The following is a 20,179-nucleotide window of genomic DNA, read 5'->3' as shown; positions in this document are numbered from 1 at the left end:
TGTTAATTAAACCACTGAAAAAGCAATCACAAGGATAAAGTAGTTTATGCTACTCATACTATAAAGGTTTTGTCAACAGATAGGAAGGGATATTGTGAGGAACAGAAGGCTTGTGGGTGAGGGTGAATTTATGAGACAGGAAAAGGGGCTACGGTTTTCCTATTAGCACTGTTGAGAACAGATGGCTTGTCGCACAACAGTAGTTCCCCATTCAACCTGTGGTTCTGCTTCCAGCCTTGCCTGGTTTGGGGAACCTAGCACATAATCCATTGCACTAGTTTTAGAGTCATCTCCATTTTCTGAAGTTCCTTTAAAAAGGCGTTTTTAAATAAAATTGATCTAAAGAAGTGAAGAGCAAGGCTAAGCATTAAATTTGGGAAATATTTGCATCCTGTATGTATGACAGCAATGACTGTCTAACAGGTTTGGCTCAGCTAAGTGATCTATAAGACCACTGCAAGGTACCGGTTAAAGGTTAGCTCTAATGTTTTAGAGTTCCTTAATCTTGTTCTGACAATCAGTCAAAAATATGCAAGTAATCAGTCTTACTGATGTTGCCTAACAAGTTTGCTCTTTCCCTGTTGCTTCAGTACCGCATCAAATGTTACAGAAAGGAAAACTCTGATGTTTTAACTATGCAGTTGAAGCTGTAGTAAAACTGAGGAGCTAGGACTATTTCTTGCAGAGATTCATTCCACATGAAAAAAAAATCTGAAACATTATTTTACAAGGATATTTTCGCTGTTTGTTGTGTTAAACACAAGTACAGGGACACATTATCTGCTGGGCTTTTTTTCTGCTCGGGTAGGCCTGAGCTGTGAAGAGACCAGTGGACCTTCCTTGGGAGCAGCAGGCTGTTGTGTAGGATGCACCCATTCTGGACACCTGTAGGACAGTGGGAGCTGCTGACTACAACAGATAGCTTGTCAGGCCTTAAGAGATTTAAATTTCATAGGTATTTTTTAATAGTGACAGCATTTCTATTCAAATCAGCTGAGGTGTAAGGATGGGGAAAGCCTGGGCAATCCTACAAATTTACAGGAAATAATTGTTGAAGCAGGAATAGTTGGTGAAGAAACCACAAGGAGAGAGTGACTGAAGCGATCTTTAAGAGACAATATTTGGGTACTCTCCTTTCTGTGGTGATGACTTTACCACATTCCCGGTGCCACTGAACCTTCCTGAAGAGCTGAAGCACCCCAGGCACTGCTATGTGAAATAATTCAGCAAAACACCCAAGCAGCCTGCAGCTGAGAGAGCTGAGCAGCCACTCTGTCTGCTAGCGACACTGTGGAGCAGCTTGCAGACAGCAAACACAGATGACGGGGACAACTGGCAGAGAGCACAGATGGCAGCAGCATCTCCGAGCCAGTTCAGCGGCCAGGGGGTGGCCAGCAGCCCAGCGGAGTTGCTAAGGTCAGCTTAGCGCACAGGGTCCTTTCTGGCTTCCCCACACCGAAGCAGAGTGGTGACACATTAAGCTGATACAGCACCAGCCAAGATATGTCTTTTGGGACAACAGCTCGACCCCCGATCAGTGGAATATATGATGAAAGGTGGGCGATGATTAAAGGAGGAGAGTTGTGTCTGATACCTTCTTTGTTTTCTGAGGTGTACCATGTCTGATCTGCAGCCAGTATGTTCTAAGGGAGGATAGTTTTGTTTGCTGTAAATTGTTTTTCATCCAATCCCTTAAAAGTTTCTATTATTTAAACTCATGTGTGCAAAATATTCTTTGTCAATGAGGACAAATTTTTCTGTCTTAGGTGCATTAATTTAATTCCTCTGAGTTGCAGGCTGACACTCAGATTCCTGTTCTGTGTTTCCTAAGGCCCCTTGGAAACAGCATCAGCTGCTTGTATCCAGTCTATGCTCTGGGAAAGGGCTACAACTCACCTTCTCCTATTCTACAGCACTATAAACTCTTTACAGCTGTTATCCATCTTGTCTCCAATTCCATGTTGACATGCTGCTCTCTAAAACAGAGCTCAGTATATTATGTGTATGATCTATATCTTTGCATCTTATAGGCATGTGTTTTCATTGAACTACATTGCACCATTATTCCAGGGAACCCAGTTTACCATAAAATTCCAATCTCTTGATGGAACTTTTTTTCTTTATTAATGGTCTCCATTATGTTTTATCTCTGAAGTTTCCCAGTAAATGATAAATACATTGAATAGAACTAATCCTGCAACACGCCATTATAAATGCTCTCTAGAATTACTTTCTGAGTCATAATCTTTTTAGCATGTGCTGCATTCATTCTGTATAGTGCTAATTTTTAATCAACACATCATTTTGTGAGAAATTATATAAAATTCTTTAGTAAAATCTAGATGTATTACATTGCATTGTCTCCATTCACTGATTTTATCTATAGAAGTAATTATCTGGCATTATTTGTTTTCTGTGTGCTCTCTGTTGCCCATCCTCTGCAGTTATCTTTAAAATCCACATGTTGAACCTTAGCCTAATTTAATCTCTTTGAGGCAGGAACAATTCCAGTGTTAAGACAGTGCAGAGCACAAAGGGAATTCAGAGAACTACTAATAATAACCGTATGCCGCCTATTCTTCAGCTCTCTGCTGTGATCTAGTTGTTTCACATTTATTGCATTACGTTAGTCAGGACAGAATTTGAAGTACTAAGTCAAGGGAAGGACTTTGGTACCTACAAGTTACGTCTTGAAGTGTCCATATTATAGGATTCTCCCTCTAAGAAGAATTTTAAAGCCTATGTTAGAAGTCCACATTTCTTAAGTGGAGCGTATATACATATAGATACCTGGAATAGACAGCTATTCAGAATTAGCCTCTAAGAAATACTGAAAACAAGGTTGTGTTTGAGATCCCACCACTCTCCATGGCAGACAAATTTTGCTGCATGTCAGCTCAATATCCCAGAATATATATTCTTTTAGAAACAGAGTAAGATTCACTCTTTTCCTGTAAATCATGAAAAGCATCCTTCTCTCTTGTCTTCTGCATACCGGTGCAGTGATCTGAGCACTGGGACAGATCCCTTTCCTTCCCAAGTCTGGAAGTTCAAATCCACATCTTGTGTTGCAGGACTGTGTTGCAACATGAAGTTGCCTTGAAAGAGGCAAGCAGCGGCTGTGTGCTGAGGCTGTTCTGTTTGGAAAAGGTGTGTAAGATTCTCAGAGAAGGGGGTTGTACAAACAGTCAGGTCAACTCCCCAGGAGGAATTGTTACCCTAACAAATGATGGCCAAGATATGCGTACAAAAGAAGGATCTCATGTTGCACAGCAGCCCAACACTGCTACCGCTAGGGACAGGCCCCAGGTTTCAAACTAAGAGTGCAAGTCTCAGGACTTGTCAGGTTTTGTCTAAACTTGTCTTTGCCTACATGGAGCTTTGTTTTGGGTTTGCTTAGCTGCAACAGCAGTTTTTCTAATGAGCAGGTGTCTACCACCTAGTACCAAACCATAATTTTTCTACAGATAGTAGCAAGTAATGATTCTGTGTAGAATGACCTATTTGTGATCCTCACAGAATGGTGTAGTGCAGGGGAACATCAGTGTGGTGTGACAGCAGAGGCCTTGTACAGGATGCAGGGTGGAGGAGCAGGAGCAGAGGCTGAAAAGATGCCGCTGCGGACCCCAGTGCTGTAAAGAGGTCACCAGTGGTTGATAAAGACGTGCAGGCGAGGACATGGGCAAAACTGTTTTTGTAATAACAAAGAGGTGAAAGAGCAAGTCTCAAGCAGTTGTAAAACACACCATATACAGTAAATTTGGGTGTAAAATGGAGTTGCAGACCAGTGAAGCAAGAGCAAGATGTAAGAGTGTGTTGGAAAAATAGCCCCAGGTGGGGGTCCTCAGAGTGGGGAGGAAGAAGGAATCAACATCATACTCCTTCTTCCAGCAAAGAAGTGGAAGAAACTCCATCATGTACATCACACTTCTGGCAAAGGGCATAGGACGCTGATGGCTTGCTGCAACCCCCATCTTCTTCTCTAGCAATACTGATGCCTTCAAATACAGGACCAAAAATGGAAGTCTAAGGGACAGCCAAACAGCAGAGGTAGATACCAGGAAGGTTTTGTACAACAGTTTTAACTCTATTATTAGTGTAATCCTGTATTACTCAGATAATTTGTACTGTGGCAGGTAGTATTATTGTGACTAGACTAGTCTTAATAACTGTCTGTTGTATTGTAATTAGTCTTAAGATTTTCATTAGATTAAAATTAAGAACAAATTCTTGGCTTCCCATATTAGGAGCATTTTTCTTTCCTGCCCATAACAAGTTTTTGAGTGCAACACTGGTCTCAGAATTCATTTTCATGCAATAACCATGGTAAGGAGCAGTGGCAACATAAACAATCACCGCATCATAGTTTAATTCTATTAATTTTTTAACTTTATTCTTATCCGAGCAAATAAATTTTAAAAGATAGAATTTTTTTGTGTAATCAGTTCCATATATTTAACTAAATAACTTCTGCAGTCCTAAACTCTGCACTAAAAATGATTTTTGTGAAACAGCTGTCCCTTTTTATTGCAATGCCTTTTTTACGTATCTAATCTATTCCGTAATACGACAGATCATGAAAGTATTACTTTCAGTGTGATTATAAATAAAGTATATGCATTTCATTGACATCAAGAAAGAAAAAGGATAAAGAAATAGGACACAATTAGTTAAAATCCGAACAATTCTGCAGCTCTAAAATGAGATATTTATGTCTCAAAGATCTCTCTCCTCAAAGGGGGAGGGGTATTCAGAAATGTTTTAAACATCAAAAAGTGAGAGTTAAAGAAACATGTATATCTTCTATTTGTTTAGTAGAAATACTTTTACTATTTTGCATTTGCATTGTAGATGCAATTTCCCAGAAAGCATACTGGAAAAAGCAGCCTTTGATGGATATATGTTCTGTGTTAATATTTGTATTTCTCACCTTATCTGTCTTCCTTTACTACAAAAGAAGAATCAATTTAATTAATTAGATTTAGATAGCAAATGTCTGTAAGAAGCTTATTTTGGAAAGCAACTATAAAAAGAATAGCATATTTTATGAGAGCTTTTCAAAGATAAACTAAAAGGGTAATACTGGAAATTCAGTTTCAGACAATATAAAGAATAGGGCAAATGTAAAGTGCAAAGATTCACTGCATAGTGAAATATATATCTAAGTTTTAGAGAGTAATTCAAATAGACTCTTGTGCTGTATTTACTTTATAGGAAGACCAAGGGCCATGGGGCAGACATAAGGCAATGGTGCAGAAGGTGGTTATGGCTTGGCTTCTACAACCTGAGTGACTCTTTTAGTATATTAAGTTCACAGACTGGTTGGGAAGTTGCACCAAGGTTGATGTTAACACCAGCACTACATTCTGCCTATGCTTTGTACTTCTTTTGAATAAAATAAAAATTAATGGTTTAGTTAAAAAGAACAAATTGAGCTCTTTTTGTACCATGACTAATGTTTATTTCTTTACCATACTATGTTGCGCTGTTGAAAAGCTACTATCAGAAACAAAAAAATACTATCGGGTTTGGGAGAATAACCAGTAAAGACTTTTATCACATTGATTTTCTGTGTTGAGAGAGGCTCCCGTGCCACAGCTAGGATTAGGGCTAGGGCTTCAGCACCTATGGTGCTGATCTGCTCTGCAGTCCGGAGGACCAGGCCAACAGGAGCTTCATGCGTTTCAACACCAACAAATGCAAAGCCCTGCACTTGGGATGGATAAGGCCAGGCATGAGTACAGGATGGGCTCTGAGTGGCTGGATAGCAGCTCTGCAGCAAAGGTCTTGGCAGACAACAAGCTGAACATGAGTGAGCAGGGCACCCTGGCAGCCATGAAGGTTAATGACAGCCTGGGTGCATGAGCAATAGCATAGCCAGCAGGCAATGACAGACATTTTTTCCCCGCAGGTCACAATGGAGTACAGCATTGGGACCCCTGCTATAAGAGTCAGGCTGCAGAGACAGCAGTGCAAGATCATTAAGATGATTAGGGAGCTGATTAGGGAACATAATAAGAAGAGAAGAGGGAGCTCTCCTTGTGTTTCCTGGAGATGAGAAGGACAAGGATGAGTCTAACTGATGTCTTCCATTACCTGAGTGGAGCTGTCTGATAGCATGAGAGTTGCCTCTGAGGTGCACAACAAAAAGAACAAGAGGCAAGAGTCACAAGCTGCAGCAAGGGAAATCCTAACTAGATATAGGGCAAAATTTTACAAGTGGTTAAACACTGGAAAGGGTCACCCGGCGAAGCTGCACAATCCCTGCTTTGGAGAGTTTCGAACCCCAGCTGAACAAGGCCCTAAGCAACTTGACCTAGCTTTGAAGTTGGCCATGCTCAGAGCAGGAGGACTGGATGACACATGGAGGTCACTTCCAACCTCAGTGATCCTGCCATTCTTTGACAGAAACAGCAGGCTTCCACATTTTGCACAATGTGAAACAGTTACTACTAAGCTACCACGCTGAGATGGTCTCGTGATGCAAAGCTGTATTTAAGGTTTGTATTAGATTTATAGCTGGACAGACGTCTACAGCAATAAGTAGAATAAAAGTTACCAAGTTTAAAAAGTTGGATTAAACTAAGTTTTAGATAATAATGAAGAATAACTAATTTGCATCATTAAGCTTCTCTACCTGGAAAGACTATTAAGACAAGGCTAAATATAGATGTTGGAGTGACAGAATCATAGAATAACTAGGTAAAACATGTTTTTAATTTGAAAAAGGATGATAAAGTAGGTTTAAGTAGGTTTTGAAGCATGACTCCTAAAATTTCCTTGCCATACTGAGTTTATGCGGTGTGAGCAGCTTCTCAGCCAATGCTAAGCCAAGGCAAGGGTTAGTCTTGCAGAAGGTAAATTCAAGATTACTGATGGAGCTGCAAAAAAAATGCTGAGAGTTATAGTTCAACTATAGCTGAGAGTGACCCTTTCTGATACACAGTTCACAATCCAGTTCTTGGGATCTAGGTGGCACCGAGGACAAAGCCTGTGTAGGGAGTTTGCTGCTACAAGATGACAGGTAGCACAGGAATTTAATTTGAATTCATGGGCTGGTTCTTGGAATTAGGTACGCTGCAAAGCTAGAACTGGACTGAGGGTTGGGATTAGTACATCTTCAGCAATTACATACACAGAATTTATCCTTGTGTTAGGAGCCCAAGCTTGTACTTTATAAAGAATACTGAAGCATCTGTATTTTTCCAAAAGGCTTTTAAAAAGTAGAAACTTTTTAAAAGTACAAACTTTTAAAGTGCCTTGCCCTTTAAAAGGCTATTTATGTTTCTTGGGAAACACACAAACTGGACTAAAAATATGTTTTGTAATCAAACTTCTTCTAAATTTACTATATAACACCACATAGCTATGCTAATTATAGCACTATGCAAAGATACACCAAAACTATAAATTACTAAGCACCTGAAGATAATAGTTAAAGTGCAACATTAATTTGTACTGTATTATCTGTTAAACTCAAGAGGGTTAATTAGTTCATTGTTCATTTCTGTTCCGTTGAGTTCCTATAAGGATGAATTAGACCTAGGTTGCTTAATTTTCTGCAATGATTTAGATATTCACTATGTTTAAGAATAATTCTTTTGCTAATTTTTATCTAAGTCATGCAAAGATTAATTTGCCATTTTTAAAGCTACTGAAATAGCAAATTTAATTTTTTTGTGTTTATAGTTAAATTCTAAATCAGATATGTAAATATGAAATGGGGAACCACTATTCAAATAAATTATCTTTTTTTTTTAATTTCAGGAAGCTTTGTGTTTATGTCTAAGGAAAATTCAGAATGCAATCCATGTGACTATTTTAAACTCTGACATTTACTTTTGCTTTACATTTCTTTTAGCATTTTTTCATGGTTTCTTTATTTGGGGTTTTTTGTTTTCTCACAAAAAAATGAAGTGTTCATGAAGTTACTTTCTCAGCTTTGACAAATGCTGGTTGTGCCGGCAGCTAGCCAGCATCTTTTCTGCAGGATAACTTTAACACCACTGTGCTATGGTTACCTAAATAGCAGCATAATTTTCATAGTATTCTTGCTACTGTGACTCTGGAATGTATGCTGCTGGTATCTGGCAATTGTCCCAAACTAATTAGTTCTTTATTTTTTAGGATGATTGTTTATTCCACAGTTGGATAAATAACGTGTATGAAGTCACTTCAGGAAAAAAAAAAATTATCGGGATGCAAGACCTTTCTGAAAAGTAGAGGAAACAAAAGGGTCTCATTTATCACAGATACGGAGTTAGAAGTCCTGACAGCCATCAGCATAGTTCAGTCTGTGGTACTGATACAGTTCAGTCTTTCATATTCTGTTAAGTAACAGAATCTAATTTACCTCCCATTTGAGAAATATTGTGCAATTCTAAGTGGTATTTTTAAAACTGAAAATAAGTAATGGATCAGGTCTCATTTGAATAATTTGTGGATATGAATACATACATTGAGACAGCAGAATGTGACATGAGAAAATGGAAATATCGTAGTTGTACTTTCCACACACACAAAGAAACAGTACAATAAATCCTTCAAACTCAGCAAATGTTAAGTGGATTACACCTCACTTAAGTCACGCAGAGCTAATGTCCAACAACACAGTTATGCATTCAAGCATACGGTTAAATGCATTCCTGCATTAGTGCCACAGTTGTTCTGGAAGATAGTCAAACTCATTACATTATTTGGGCTACAAATTTTCAGCCTCATTAAAACCCTAATTGCTTGAATATTGCCATGAAATGAGGAAAATCTGATGGACAGTGTTCCTGAAAGACAATCCACATGCTGTCAACTGTTTACAGTATTTTAATGTCATGGAGAATAATATAAAACTAAAATTCATGAATGATGGAATAAATGAGGATTAAAAAAGAAGAAATATTTTTTAAAATTAACTTTCCCATCTGAGATTCTTTTCTGTTTCCGTAAAAGAAAGAGAAAGAGAAGTTCTCATTTCTTCTCTAGATATTTTAGTGAGTTGCTCAATGTCATTACTATAAGTCACACTGCCTTTCTGATAGTTCATTAATAACCCCAAACCAACCTATATCATAAATTAATGTTTGGTAACTGGGACTATGACTGTCATTATAAAATGAAATCAAAACAAATGCTGTAAAGTTGGAAAATTTAGTTCATAGATATAAATGAGTCACAAATGATTAAAATCAGCTTCTTAGAGAGTTAGTGTATTCACTTTGGAGTTTGCTTCTGGTAAACGGGCAGAAAAAGAAGACTTTGCCCCACAGTAACTGTAATTCTTCAAAACATCCTGTGTACAAGGACCTCATTTTTGCTGCGGCGATCTCCCAGCTGTGTATGCAATAGCCAGGCTTCCACCCACACCGAGGGGCAGAGTAACCCAGACCACTGCACAACTCCTTCCCTGCCCAGAAACCTGGTGTCTGCACATTGGGAGAAAACTATGGGCTTTGTAGAACCCAACTGTACTGTGTAGCTCAGAAAATTACATTTACTCTAGAATGATAAACTTTCTTTGAGTATCTGAACAAAAAGACCTTACTGCTGGAGGCCTTTCCTGGAGGTGAAAGCTGAAGTGATTTAACGGATTAGTCTGCTTTGCCAGACTGAGCAGCTGACCTTAAAGCTGCTATCGAGGAATAATGATTGATAATTGTGGGAGTGGAGGTTTTTAATAGTATTCATAGTATTTCAGTTACTGTTGCTTGAGTCCTTGTAGGTTGAGACATAAAATCAATTGCAGAAGATGGTACTGATAGGGTCTGTTATCCACTCAGAAAGTCTTTCAGCTGGAAAACAGAGAACGTTTTATATCTTCTTGCAATTTCACAAATCTTTTCAGAGACAATTCCCTCTCTTCCCAGAACCCAGATGATAGGACCCAATCACGTGGGAGAGGCTTGCACTTTCTGGTTCCATGTCTAATGGCAGGTTATCCAATATGACAGAGAGCCTTAAGGAGCCATGAAGTTCTTCCTCTATGAAGTAGAGCCATGTTCTAAAGGACATTTGTTGGTTTCTTCCACAAAACAAGGGTCATCTTGGGGAAAAATAAGAATCAGGAAATGAATAATATAATTAACATAAAAATCAAACACAGCTTTCAACTTAATTTGGGACAGAGCTTCACTGTAAGCCTGGCTGCATGAAAAACAGTACATGGGGGACACCTGGCAACATGCTGTGATTTCATTTATTTTTGAAGGAATACAAAAACACCCACCACTTTTTTTCAAAATGATGAAGCAATAGACATGGTATGGGCACATATGGTGACAAGTTTTTTTAAAATCCCACTGTCTTGGCTTACACTGAGAAATTCGTGAAAGAAACTGTTAAAAAACAGTTGACAGAAAAGTTTGGGTTTGCTTCTTGGTGGCTATTTAGACTTTCCCTCCAAAGATGTGTTGCTAACGGTGGTGGTGATTTTATGAACACTCTGGAAGCAGGCTGAGGGAAAAGATGTGGGTAGAGATTAGGCAGAGAAAGAAACTGTGAAGTATATTATTCCTAAGAGATCTGTAACACTCACATATTTTCTGCAAATACAGCTGATACTTCTTAGAAATATGAAAGGCCTAGAAGTGAATGGTCATGGCAGGGAAGGATAGGAAAAAATAATTCCGACGATTAAGAGCAGTCCAAGAACATGGGAAGTGACTGAAGAGGAAGAAGTAGATTGCCTCTTCTGAAATTAAAATACTTTCCTTAAGTCCTCAGCTGATCTTGTGATGAACATGTTGAGATTTCATTTTGGGGCTGTCTGATCTTATGTTCATTGAAAAGAACATTGTTATTTAGACTTCTTGCAATAAATTGTATGCAGACAATCTTTTTGTCATCATCCTTGCTGTCACACTAAACACTCTTACTTTAGCAGCACCTCATATTGTTTGCTGCCATGAGGTAGTCATGAGTTGTCTTTCTAGAAAAATGGCTTTAAATAAATCCTTACATTTTTCTGGCAACCTGTCCAGAAATTAAATCGGTCTGGCCCATGGCTCAGTTGAAGGTTCATGAATAATATTTCTTCACTCAAAAAGACCTAATCAGTTTGATTCCATGTGAAATCTGAACTGTAATCTGACTTCGCTGAGTGCTAAAAACTAGTACTAAACTAGTACTCCCAAGTCACATGCTTAGAACTTGAGATCCATGTTACATGCTTCATTCTGAGAGCCAGAAAAAGTGCTCAGTAGATCTAAAATTCCTCTGTTCATAAATGTAGAGACCTTACCATGTAGTACTAGGTGTAAGACATGAAATGGATTCCATGACACCTCCTGGATGACTCTGAGAGTGCTTCAGGCATCTTGCCATTTTGAAGAGCTCTCGAACAAACTGAGAACTGTGTCAGGAACTGTTGCTACTTAACCTGGAATAACTATGCTGATCCTATGGAATAACACTTTCCTTAGGATGTGGAAGGAAAAAGACATATGGTTGTGCTGCTGATGACCTTTCTCTTCTGGCCTGGATCAAACTGGAAGAAAGTTTGAAATAATCCAGGAAACTTTATCTAGCGCTAAAGGTGCTTTGATAGATAACATAGCCAGTTCTGGTGTAGATAAGTATAATATAGTGAGATGAGAGTATTTGTTAGACAGCTTTGTGTCTTTGGAGAGGGGAAGTGGTCTTTATACTTTGTGATTTTATTCTGCACAGAATCAGTAGAGAGGTATACAAACAAACACATTACTAACTTTGTCATGGTAGAGAAATGGTGAAATCATTAGCTATCTCTGCTCTGATGACTCACTAACTTCCTCATGCTTATGCCATGGTGACAAGGCGCTCTTTTCTCCTGCAGACAGCAAGAGTAGGTTTCAAAGGCTTTGAAACATAGGCCTAGATACTTTTTACTGAAAAATGTATTCTCCTTGACACCTGTGAGACTGCAGACATAAGCCCTTGAAAAACTCTTATTTAATCTCCTTGAAGGAGTGGAGATTTTTTCTTTATGTCTAGCCTCTGAGTCAGACATCTCCTTTAGACTTTACTATCACAAAAACGGAGCTTCATCGGTATTTGTGTGCTTTGAAAGCGGATTACAAAATCATGGAGTTACAGGAGATATATAGGAGATACTAGAAGAATAAAGGCACTAAACATATCCATCAGCATGTTGTATCACACATGGCTTTTAAAGCCTTTGGTCTGGATTCAGCCATGGTGCTTGCAGATGGTTCCAGTAATGATGGTGGTGCTGATGGTTCCACTTGCCCTAGCAAAAGCTAAACACCTTTTCTTTGGTCAATAGATTAAAACAATCAGCAGTAGCAAAGAAAGAGGAAGCTAAGTATAGTAACAAAAGGCAGGAAAGAAATAGATAACAATTCTCAGACTGCAGTGTGTATTTGGATATTGGCATTGTTTCAGTGCTACGTTCAGCTCTCAGGAAGGACCAAGTTATGGCTAGGTTCACTCTGTTCTTCCAGGGTCTTGAAAGAAACAGTTTAACAGCAGCTAAGATAAAAAGATGGTGTTTGTCAGATGTTAATTAAGGGATTTACTGAACTTACTTGAGGAAGAAGCAGGGAATATGGTATGTTCATCACAAATTCAGACTTAGTAAGCAGTATTTTGGTTGTTACGGAAATGGTATTGTGTTATAGTCACAGTTGTTTTGTTCCAATAATGCTGAAGCTGACTTCTAATATCACTCCTATACTCATCCACATATTCTTTCACATCTACAGAAGAATAGATGTCATTTCCAGCTCCTTAACTTTCTACAGAATAGTTCGTGTTGGTTTCGTGTGTGGGGTTTTTTTAGGAGTGCAAAGATTGAATCATAAAACTTCTTTTCTTGAGATGTCTAATTAATGATCTACAAGGCAGAAAGCTGAGGGGGTGGAGGGGAGTAATCAATGTTTGCATCCTGTGGCATTCAGGTTCAATTATACTGCTGAAACCTGGAAGCAGTGATGTTTTAAAGCAATCATTCAGTGTTACGCATTACAGCTATTCTGGAATCTGCAGTTTGTTCATAGTTTATGCTGTAATTACTGCAAGTATATCCCTCATTCCTTAAATTAGGTTGCACATATTGAAACAAGTTATGTAGATATCTGATAATTAGCAACAGCTGACAATAATAAACTAACAATCACAAAGCAAGGAAAATATGTCCTGCTTTCCACTGCAAAATTTTCACAGTCAATGATCTCATTCAACTGTCAGCATAGCACATACAAGACGCGGCCCTGATGTTTCTTTCACGCTGTAATCTGATAGCTATTTTGTACATAAATTCCAACTACTGTCCTAATACTTAGGCACTGTTCCAGTCTCCACACCTCAGCGCCATTTAAGAATGAGCAAATAGAAGGTGCATCTCTGGAATTATAATAATGTATGTTTAACCCCATTGGTGCATATCTTCCAACTATCCCTTGTTTTAGTTTTTAGTTTCTCTCTTTCCCATATAAATCACCCTCAGTGCTTGAGAACTATGTACTTATTCTAAGTCGAAACATTAGAAGACAAAATAGCTGTGCCTTTATAAACATGAGAGAAGATTGATATCTCCCCAGCAACACTGAAGACTTGAATTTCCTTAACTCCTCCATTATTTTCATAGGATGCTCTATTTACAGAATCACCACTAACCAACTATTTCCATTTTTCTAAGCAGAATAAAACACTGAGATCAGATAATATAAAAATGATCAAACCAAACCCCCGCTTAACCCAAAGCTGTGATCTAAAGTGGATTAGTAGGGAAGAATAAAAGATCATATCACACTTACATGATATACTTTTAAGTTACCCATGCCAATAGTTATTATAATAGTTATATAGTAATGTATGATAGTTATTATAATAACTATTCATGTCTTTTAAGTTACTCATGCCATGCCCTGTGGGATCCACTGATTATGTTTAGATTTTTGCAGTAGATTATAAAAGAGGGAGGAACGGTATTATAATGCTGAAAAAGAGTTTTAATTTTTTCTTTAAAACTGTTCTTTAGCTTTTAGTCATCCTATTTAGTACCCTATTTGTACTCAGCATTAGACTCTCAAAACACCAGTGGTCGTTCACCCATCCCTTGCCACTACTGGACAGAAAAAGAAAACTTTGAACTACATTTGCCTTTGGGTTTTTTTAGCAATTTCAGCTGTAAGCTTACTGGTTTGGCTGCCTGCAGACACACCTAGAATACTTGTGAAGGTACGTGGTTTCTTGGCTGTACCGAAAACTTCAAACAGGCTGGTTTAAGAGGAAATACTTTGGTGATACCTTATGAGAAATTGCTTTGTGTTCAACAACCGGACAATAGAAGGAAAAGAAAGGAAGGAGACTTTCAGGTGACACCTTCCTGAAAACAGAGGCAGAAGATGAGAAGTAGGGTTAAAGTTAAAAGTTTATGAATAAAAATACCAGTGATATCTTCCTTGAGTTTCTGCCACTGAAGTTATGTTTCAGATGTGTGCTGTGCACAGGAAGTGTATGTCCTGTAAATAATACCATGTCTTCTGTATTCTCACTGTTTAATCTGTCGGCTAGAAGCTAACCAGGTGTCCACATTCAAGTTCTCCATCCATCATTATTTTGATATACTACCTGAGATCATGCATGGAATTTGAATTACATCAACAAGAATTTAGAAATTAAATTTAAAAATGAGTGTATTCAGACAAAGTTTGTGGCTTTAGAGTTGGATGTCTGTTACAAATGAACACATTAAACTTCTTAATTTCTATGTGTAAAACCATTAACAGCCAGAGGAGTAGAGAACTTCTGGACAGGATTTGGGGTGATCTCCTGTGATCTTTGACCTGTCCTACATACTGTGTGACTACAGACAGGGCATTTAATTTGCCAGTGCCTTACAAGGCCAGGTTGGACGGGGCTTTGAGCAACCTGGTCTAGTGGAAGGTGTCCCTGCCCATGGCAGGGGGTTTGGAACTAGATGATCTTTAAGGACCCTTCCAACCCAAACCATTTCATGAGTCTGTGCTTACCTTCCCATCTGTGGACGGATGGCAGCACTTTCATGTATCATCAAACTGACATGATGAGAAATGAATATTGGGGGCTCCTTAGATGCCATGATAATGTATACAAACTAAATACATGAGAAATAAGATGATGGAAGTTTTATTGTTACTGTGAATGGCTATGAACAGATTCAGGGCGACTAGATTAGCCATTTTAAAAAAAGTTTCTGTGCAAGTACACGAGACAGTGCAATTCCCATTTTTCAACGTGTCAGTGCATGTAGTAACCAAGGTAAACCCGCGTCTTTTCCCTCTCCCTTCCCCGCGTTTGCGATCGCCCCGCGGACACGCCGCCGCTCCGGCTGCCCAACCCCTCCGCCCCGCGCGGCCCCTCTGCGGCGCCCCCTGGCGGCGCCGAGTCCGCCCGCCCAGCGGCGGAGCCACCGCGCCCGGTCCCTGCCCTGCCCTGCCCTGCCCTGCCCTGCCGCACGGCGCTTCCCGGAACGGCCCCGGCCTTCGCTGCCCGCTGCTGCCTCCTCTGTGGCCCGGGAGAACGAGTCTGCCCCGCCGGGGGCCCGCGCGCGGGGCGCTGAAGTTTGGGACGTTCCCGGCCGGGGCGCGGCCCGCCCGCGCTCTCCCCAGCCGCCGGCTCCAGCGGAGGCCGGGAGTTGCTCGGGGCCCGCTCGCTCGCAAACAGGGAAGGAGCGAATTCCCCGGCTAACCTGCGGGACGGGACGGGACGGGACGGGACGGGACGGGACGGGACGGGAGTTTCCGGGACAGGAAGAGACCGGGGAGGCGCGGGAGCGAAGACGCCGGCGGCCGCCCCCAGCGAGCGTCCAGCGGGGCCCTTCCCCGCCCCACACCCGCCGGCGCCGCGCCCGCCCCGCGGCCGCTTCCTCCCCGGGGGGCTCCGGTGCGCGAGCGGGGCAGGGCGGCGGCGCGCGCTGCTGAGGAGCCCTCTCGCCGCCGCGTGCTCCCCGCGCGCCCGCCCCTCGCCCCGGCCGTCGGCCGCCCCGCGCGCCCCGGGCTGGGGCAGTCACGCGCGGCTCCCGCTTGCGGTGACGTCACCGCCCCGCTCCCCCAGCGGCGGCGGCAGCCCCGGGGCGGCGGTGCGGGCCGGGGCTCCGCGCCGCGGGCGGCGGCGTCGCGCTTGGAGGGCGGCTTAGCGCCGCCTCTTCCCCTCCCTCTCCGCCGGCCTCCCGCCCGCCCGCCTCCCTCGCTCCCTCCTGCCTCCCTCGCTCCCTCCTGCCTCCCTCGCTCCCTCCTGCCTGCGCTGCCCCATGTTCGGGCTGGAGAAGCCGGCGGGGCAGCAGGAGCCGGGCAGGAGCGGTGGGTTTCCGAACATGGCGTCCGTGGGGGATTTTAACGTGCTCAGCTCCAGCATCCCGGCCACCAAGGTGGAGCTCTCCGTGTCCTGCAGGTACGGCAGCAGCTTGGGGCCGCTCTGCCCGCTCGCCCCGCGGCGTCGGAGGGGGCAGGCAGGGGAGCGGGCTGCCCCGCGCCGTGTGCCGGGGCGTGTCGGAGGAGAAGCGGCCGCGGCCGGGCGCGGGGCTGCGCTCCACATGCCCGGCGCCGTGCGAGGCGCTTTCCCTCCTCTCCTCGCAGAGCGGGGCGAGCGCCGGGAAGTTGTCAGTCCTCAGGCTCGGGCAGCGCCGGGGAGCAGCCAGGGGCCGGCTGCCGGCCCGCGGGGCGGGCCCGCGGCAGGGGAGCTGCCGGCGGACCCCGGGGGAGAAGCGCCGACTCCCGCAGCGGCCGCGGGCAGCGGTCGGCTTGGCCGAAACGGGCCGCTGCTGCCGCCCCAGATGCCGCCGGTGGCTCTCGGGGCGCGGGGCGGCCGGCCGGGGCAGCGGCAGTCGCGTCGCGGGGCGCGCAGGGCGTTTCCTCCGGCGGCGTTTAACTTCGGGAGCTGTCCCGAGTGCCGCGGGTGGGGACGGGGGGAGCGCACGGCCGGAATAACCCCTTCGTGGGTTGTTTAGGGCTCTCTTGCAAAACTGTTACGAAACCGGGCGTGTTACCCTGTCACGTTTTACCGTAACACTGCTGCCGGTAAATCAAAAAAATGCCCACCCGAAACGCAAAACCTAGCCTATGTTCCTGGACGTTTATTTGGCCATGGTTTGTTTATCGGTGTTTCAAAAATCCTGCTGTTTCCTTTGAGCACAGAGAATTTCGTGTTAGAGGTCTAAAATTATTTTTATTTGTGGGCTTTTACATTCATATCTTCATTCACGTTCCGCGGCTTCCTGAAGTATTCCCTAGTAGTTGTAGAGCAGTGGTTCCTTTCACCAGCGGAGTTGGCAGCTTCTAGTGGATAATTTGAACTGTTAGTGTTGTTTCCTGATGGGAAATGAGACAAAGTTTGTGCTACAGTCCGTTGCTCCATTTTCTAATGTAAGCTGGTCGGGAGTTGCTGCTAACACTACTTCTCCGAGGACAGAATGGCAATGCTCTAAACTTAAATTGTCAGACCACTCCCTCTCTTAGTAAATAAAATATGATTTGATGTTTTACCAAGGGTGCATTTCGAAAGAAGGCTGAGACGATGAGAAATAGAGTAAGAGCGAATTTACAATACTGAAGCAGTCACTAGGCTGACATATGAACACCCTGATGTACTTACTGCCTGTCTCTGCAAAGTTCACTGGGAACAACTACAGACAACTCTGATCCCATGAAGGACATGCTGCTATGTGTAAAAGCAATCCAGGACCTTTAGTATTACTTTTTGATTCTTATATTCAAATAACCTGTCACATTGCAGATGTCAGAACATTTATGCTGGATTTGACCCAGTTGACTCAAAATGGGAGTTTCTTTCATTCCAGGTATTGTCTATACCTGCAATGTTTTCTTCAAACGTTAGTTTTGTAGTGATTTGAGAATCTGTCAGATAGTCCTGAAGAAATGTAGGTATGTAACACAGTCAGTCAGTTCTGACCTTAGTTACCTTACTTGTAAGTAATTTCAGTATATAGTTTATAATGTTAATTTCTCTGTAGGTATCCTCAAAAGCCACGTCTGTTTTGTTAAAACTGCTTTTTTTTTTCTTGTTCAAAAAAATGGCCTCCCATCCTGATATGTCTCAGTGTCAAGTGCAGAAGGATGGGAATTTCCGTGGTGATTCCTTTCTTCTTTATGTGCTGGAATGACAGTTTTTGATTACAAAATCTTGCTTCAAAATTGAGTGTAAAATGAATGTCATTGGGGCAGAGATTAATGATTAACACATGTTTATGATTCATCTGTAAACACATTCATTGGCTAAAGCTCTCAAAAAGTAGTGTTAAATGAAATTGTGAAATACAGCAAGAACAAACTGCAAAGTTCAGAGAATGCTGAAAAATCTGTAATAATTAGCAGTTGTGTATTCCTTAATAACTGGAGCAATGCTTTTAAAATAGTTTGGGTCATGAGATTAGTTTTCCCTTGATGCCTGAAGAGTTGTAGAACCAATTTGGTCGCTATACTACATCAACAATTATCAGCTGATAACTATTCTTTCTTTCTAGATTTTTTCTTTTTTTGCTTGTTTTCATTATAGGAAATATGGGAACTTCTTCCAATTTGTACAGGTGGTGTAACTTGGTGGTCAGTGAAGCAGTGCAAGCTGTTTGTGCCACAAAATAAATTTCTGATTGTAGATAATATTTTGTTGTCTCTTTTTTTCCCTTTCTTTCTTCTTATTCAGTAAGGATACAGCTTCTGTTCACTTAGCTTTTTATTCTGTATGGTTTATCTGTCAGCACTTCCCAAGTTAATTTGCCCTGCATGCCCATACGGTCAATGTTATCGAATTAGCCAGGTTCCAGTACTCTGCAGATGGCATTGCGCTACTTCTTATTCTACAAGCCAGCCTGTTTTAGCTTCAGGGGCACATCAGGTAGCCTTTAGGAGAAGCGCATCTCGTAGAATGAGAAATTGTCTATGAAAATATAAAATCCAGACATGTTTTGGATATCAGGTGATGTTCTTTCTGGGGTTTCTTTATGACTAAAAACTTTTCATATGATTCCCATGGCTTATTGAATGCCAGCATTGTCTGTAGTTTTACAAATGCTAGAAAAGCAAGGAGTGAATTTAATTATTTCTAGTTATTACTACTCAGTGCCTACCAAATGATTCACAATTCTTTTCTGACTCTTGTAAGATACGCATTTCCAAACCTCCAAGATTTTTTTTAATCAGAAATCTCTATTATTTGGCTCAATAGCCAGATCTAATGTGGCAGGACAACTTAAAAGTGTCATCCCAGAGAATCCTCTGGTGTTGGTACTAGTCCACTATTGTCTGGATCAATTGTAGTAGCCATGTCCCTCTGTGCCCCGTAGCTCCCTTCATCACATGCCCCGAAGGGCATCCATGGTCTGATGAAAACTTCACTGTCACCTGCTATGTGATCTTTCTTTGTTGCGGCCTGGCATAATTTTGGACAATTGTCATGTGGTGAAGGATCAGGACCTTGGCCCTCCAGTTGGTTGCTCTTTATCTTTTAATCCACTACTGTTTTCCAGCCCAAAGGTTCAACTTCTTCTGAAGGGGTATTTGCGCTGCATACTGATTATAGGTGTGTGCCTAGACTTAAATCTTCACTTACCAGCCGTAAACTTGTGTAAACTTGTGGCCCTATGTGAGCTTGAGGTAAGCTTCAGGCCATGTGTCTGTCATCCTGTATCTCCCTCTCTGATGATATTCTTCACTGATTCCAATCTAGTTAAATCTTCAGAAAACTTCATATTCTGTTCCCGTCCTCCCTATTATCAGTGCAGTTACTATCTTGTTGACTGAATTAGCATATTTAGTGCTGAGAACACAAGTAGATTATGATTATCACATATCTTGAAGTTTGTGCTGTGTGTGAACATACAAAATTAAACATAGTTCAATGGGCTCTCAAGTTTTTAATTTTTTGTTGTGATCTATGGTGATTTATGCTCCTCGTGGTTACTGTGTGGACCAGCCTAGGTTTTTTCTCATATTCTCGTGATTGAGCCACAGCCTTTATGAAACTTGTATCTTACAAGAAAGGCCAAGATTTTCACTATGCCTCATGTTAATGTTTATTTACTTACTGAACGAGTAGTTATCAATCAGAATTATCTTCTTGAGAGTAACTTTTTAATATCTATAGGAAATTGAAGCTGTAGTTTGATCACTTTATGACCTCTAGTAGTGTATCAAAGGTGACATGGTTATCTGAAAGATGGTAAAAGTGTTGTAAAATATTGACACAGTAC

At 41.7% G+C, this 20,179-nt stretch overlaps 1 protein-coding gene across 5 annotated transcripts in view; it reads left to right on the top strand.

Moving 5' to 3' along the window:
• The first annotated feature begins 16,225 nt into the window (after window positions 1–16,225).
• The window catches only part of CPNE8 (copine 8), a 107,014-nt gene continuing 103,060 nt past the window's right edge, over window positions 16,226–20,179 (top strand). For 4 of the 5 annotated variants that reach the window (XR_012623650.1, XM_074827741.1, XM_074827743.1 and 1 more), the window contains exon 1: window positions 16,227–16,365. Coding sequence is in view for 4 of the 5 variants with exons in the window: in XM_074827741.1 (XP_074683842.1) it covers window positions 16,289–16,365 (77 nt within the window). In the remaining variant the exon portion in view is untranslated. Of the gene's footprint in view, window positions 16,366–20,179 lie in introns of all 5 variants that reach the window. The other variant, XM_074827740.1, reaches the window with a different exon arrangement.

Source organism: Strix aluco, chromosome 5 (assembly GCF_031877795.1).
Source record: "Strix aluco isolate bStrAlu1 chromosome 5, bStrAlu1.hap1, whole genome shotgun sequence".
Lineage (NCBI taxonomy): Eukaryota > Metazoa > Chordata > Aves > Strigiformes > Strigidae > Strix > Strix aluco.
This window is presented reverse-complemented; position numbering and strand designations above follow the sequence as displayed.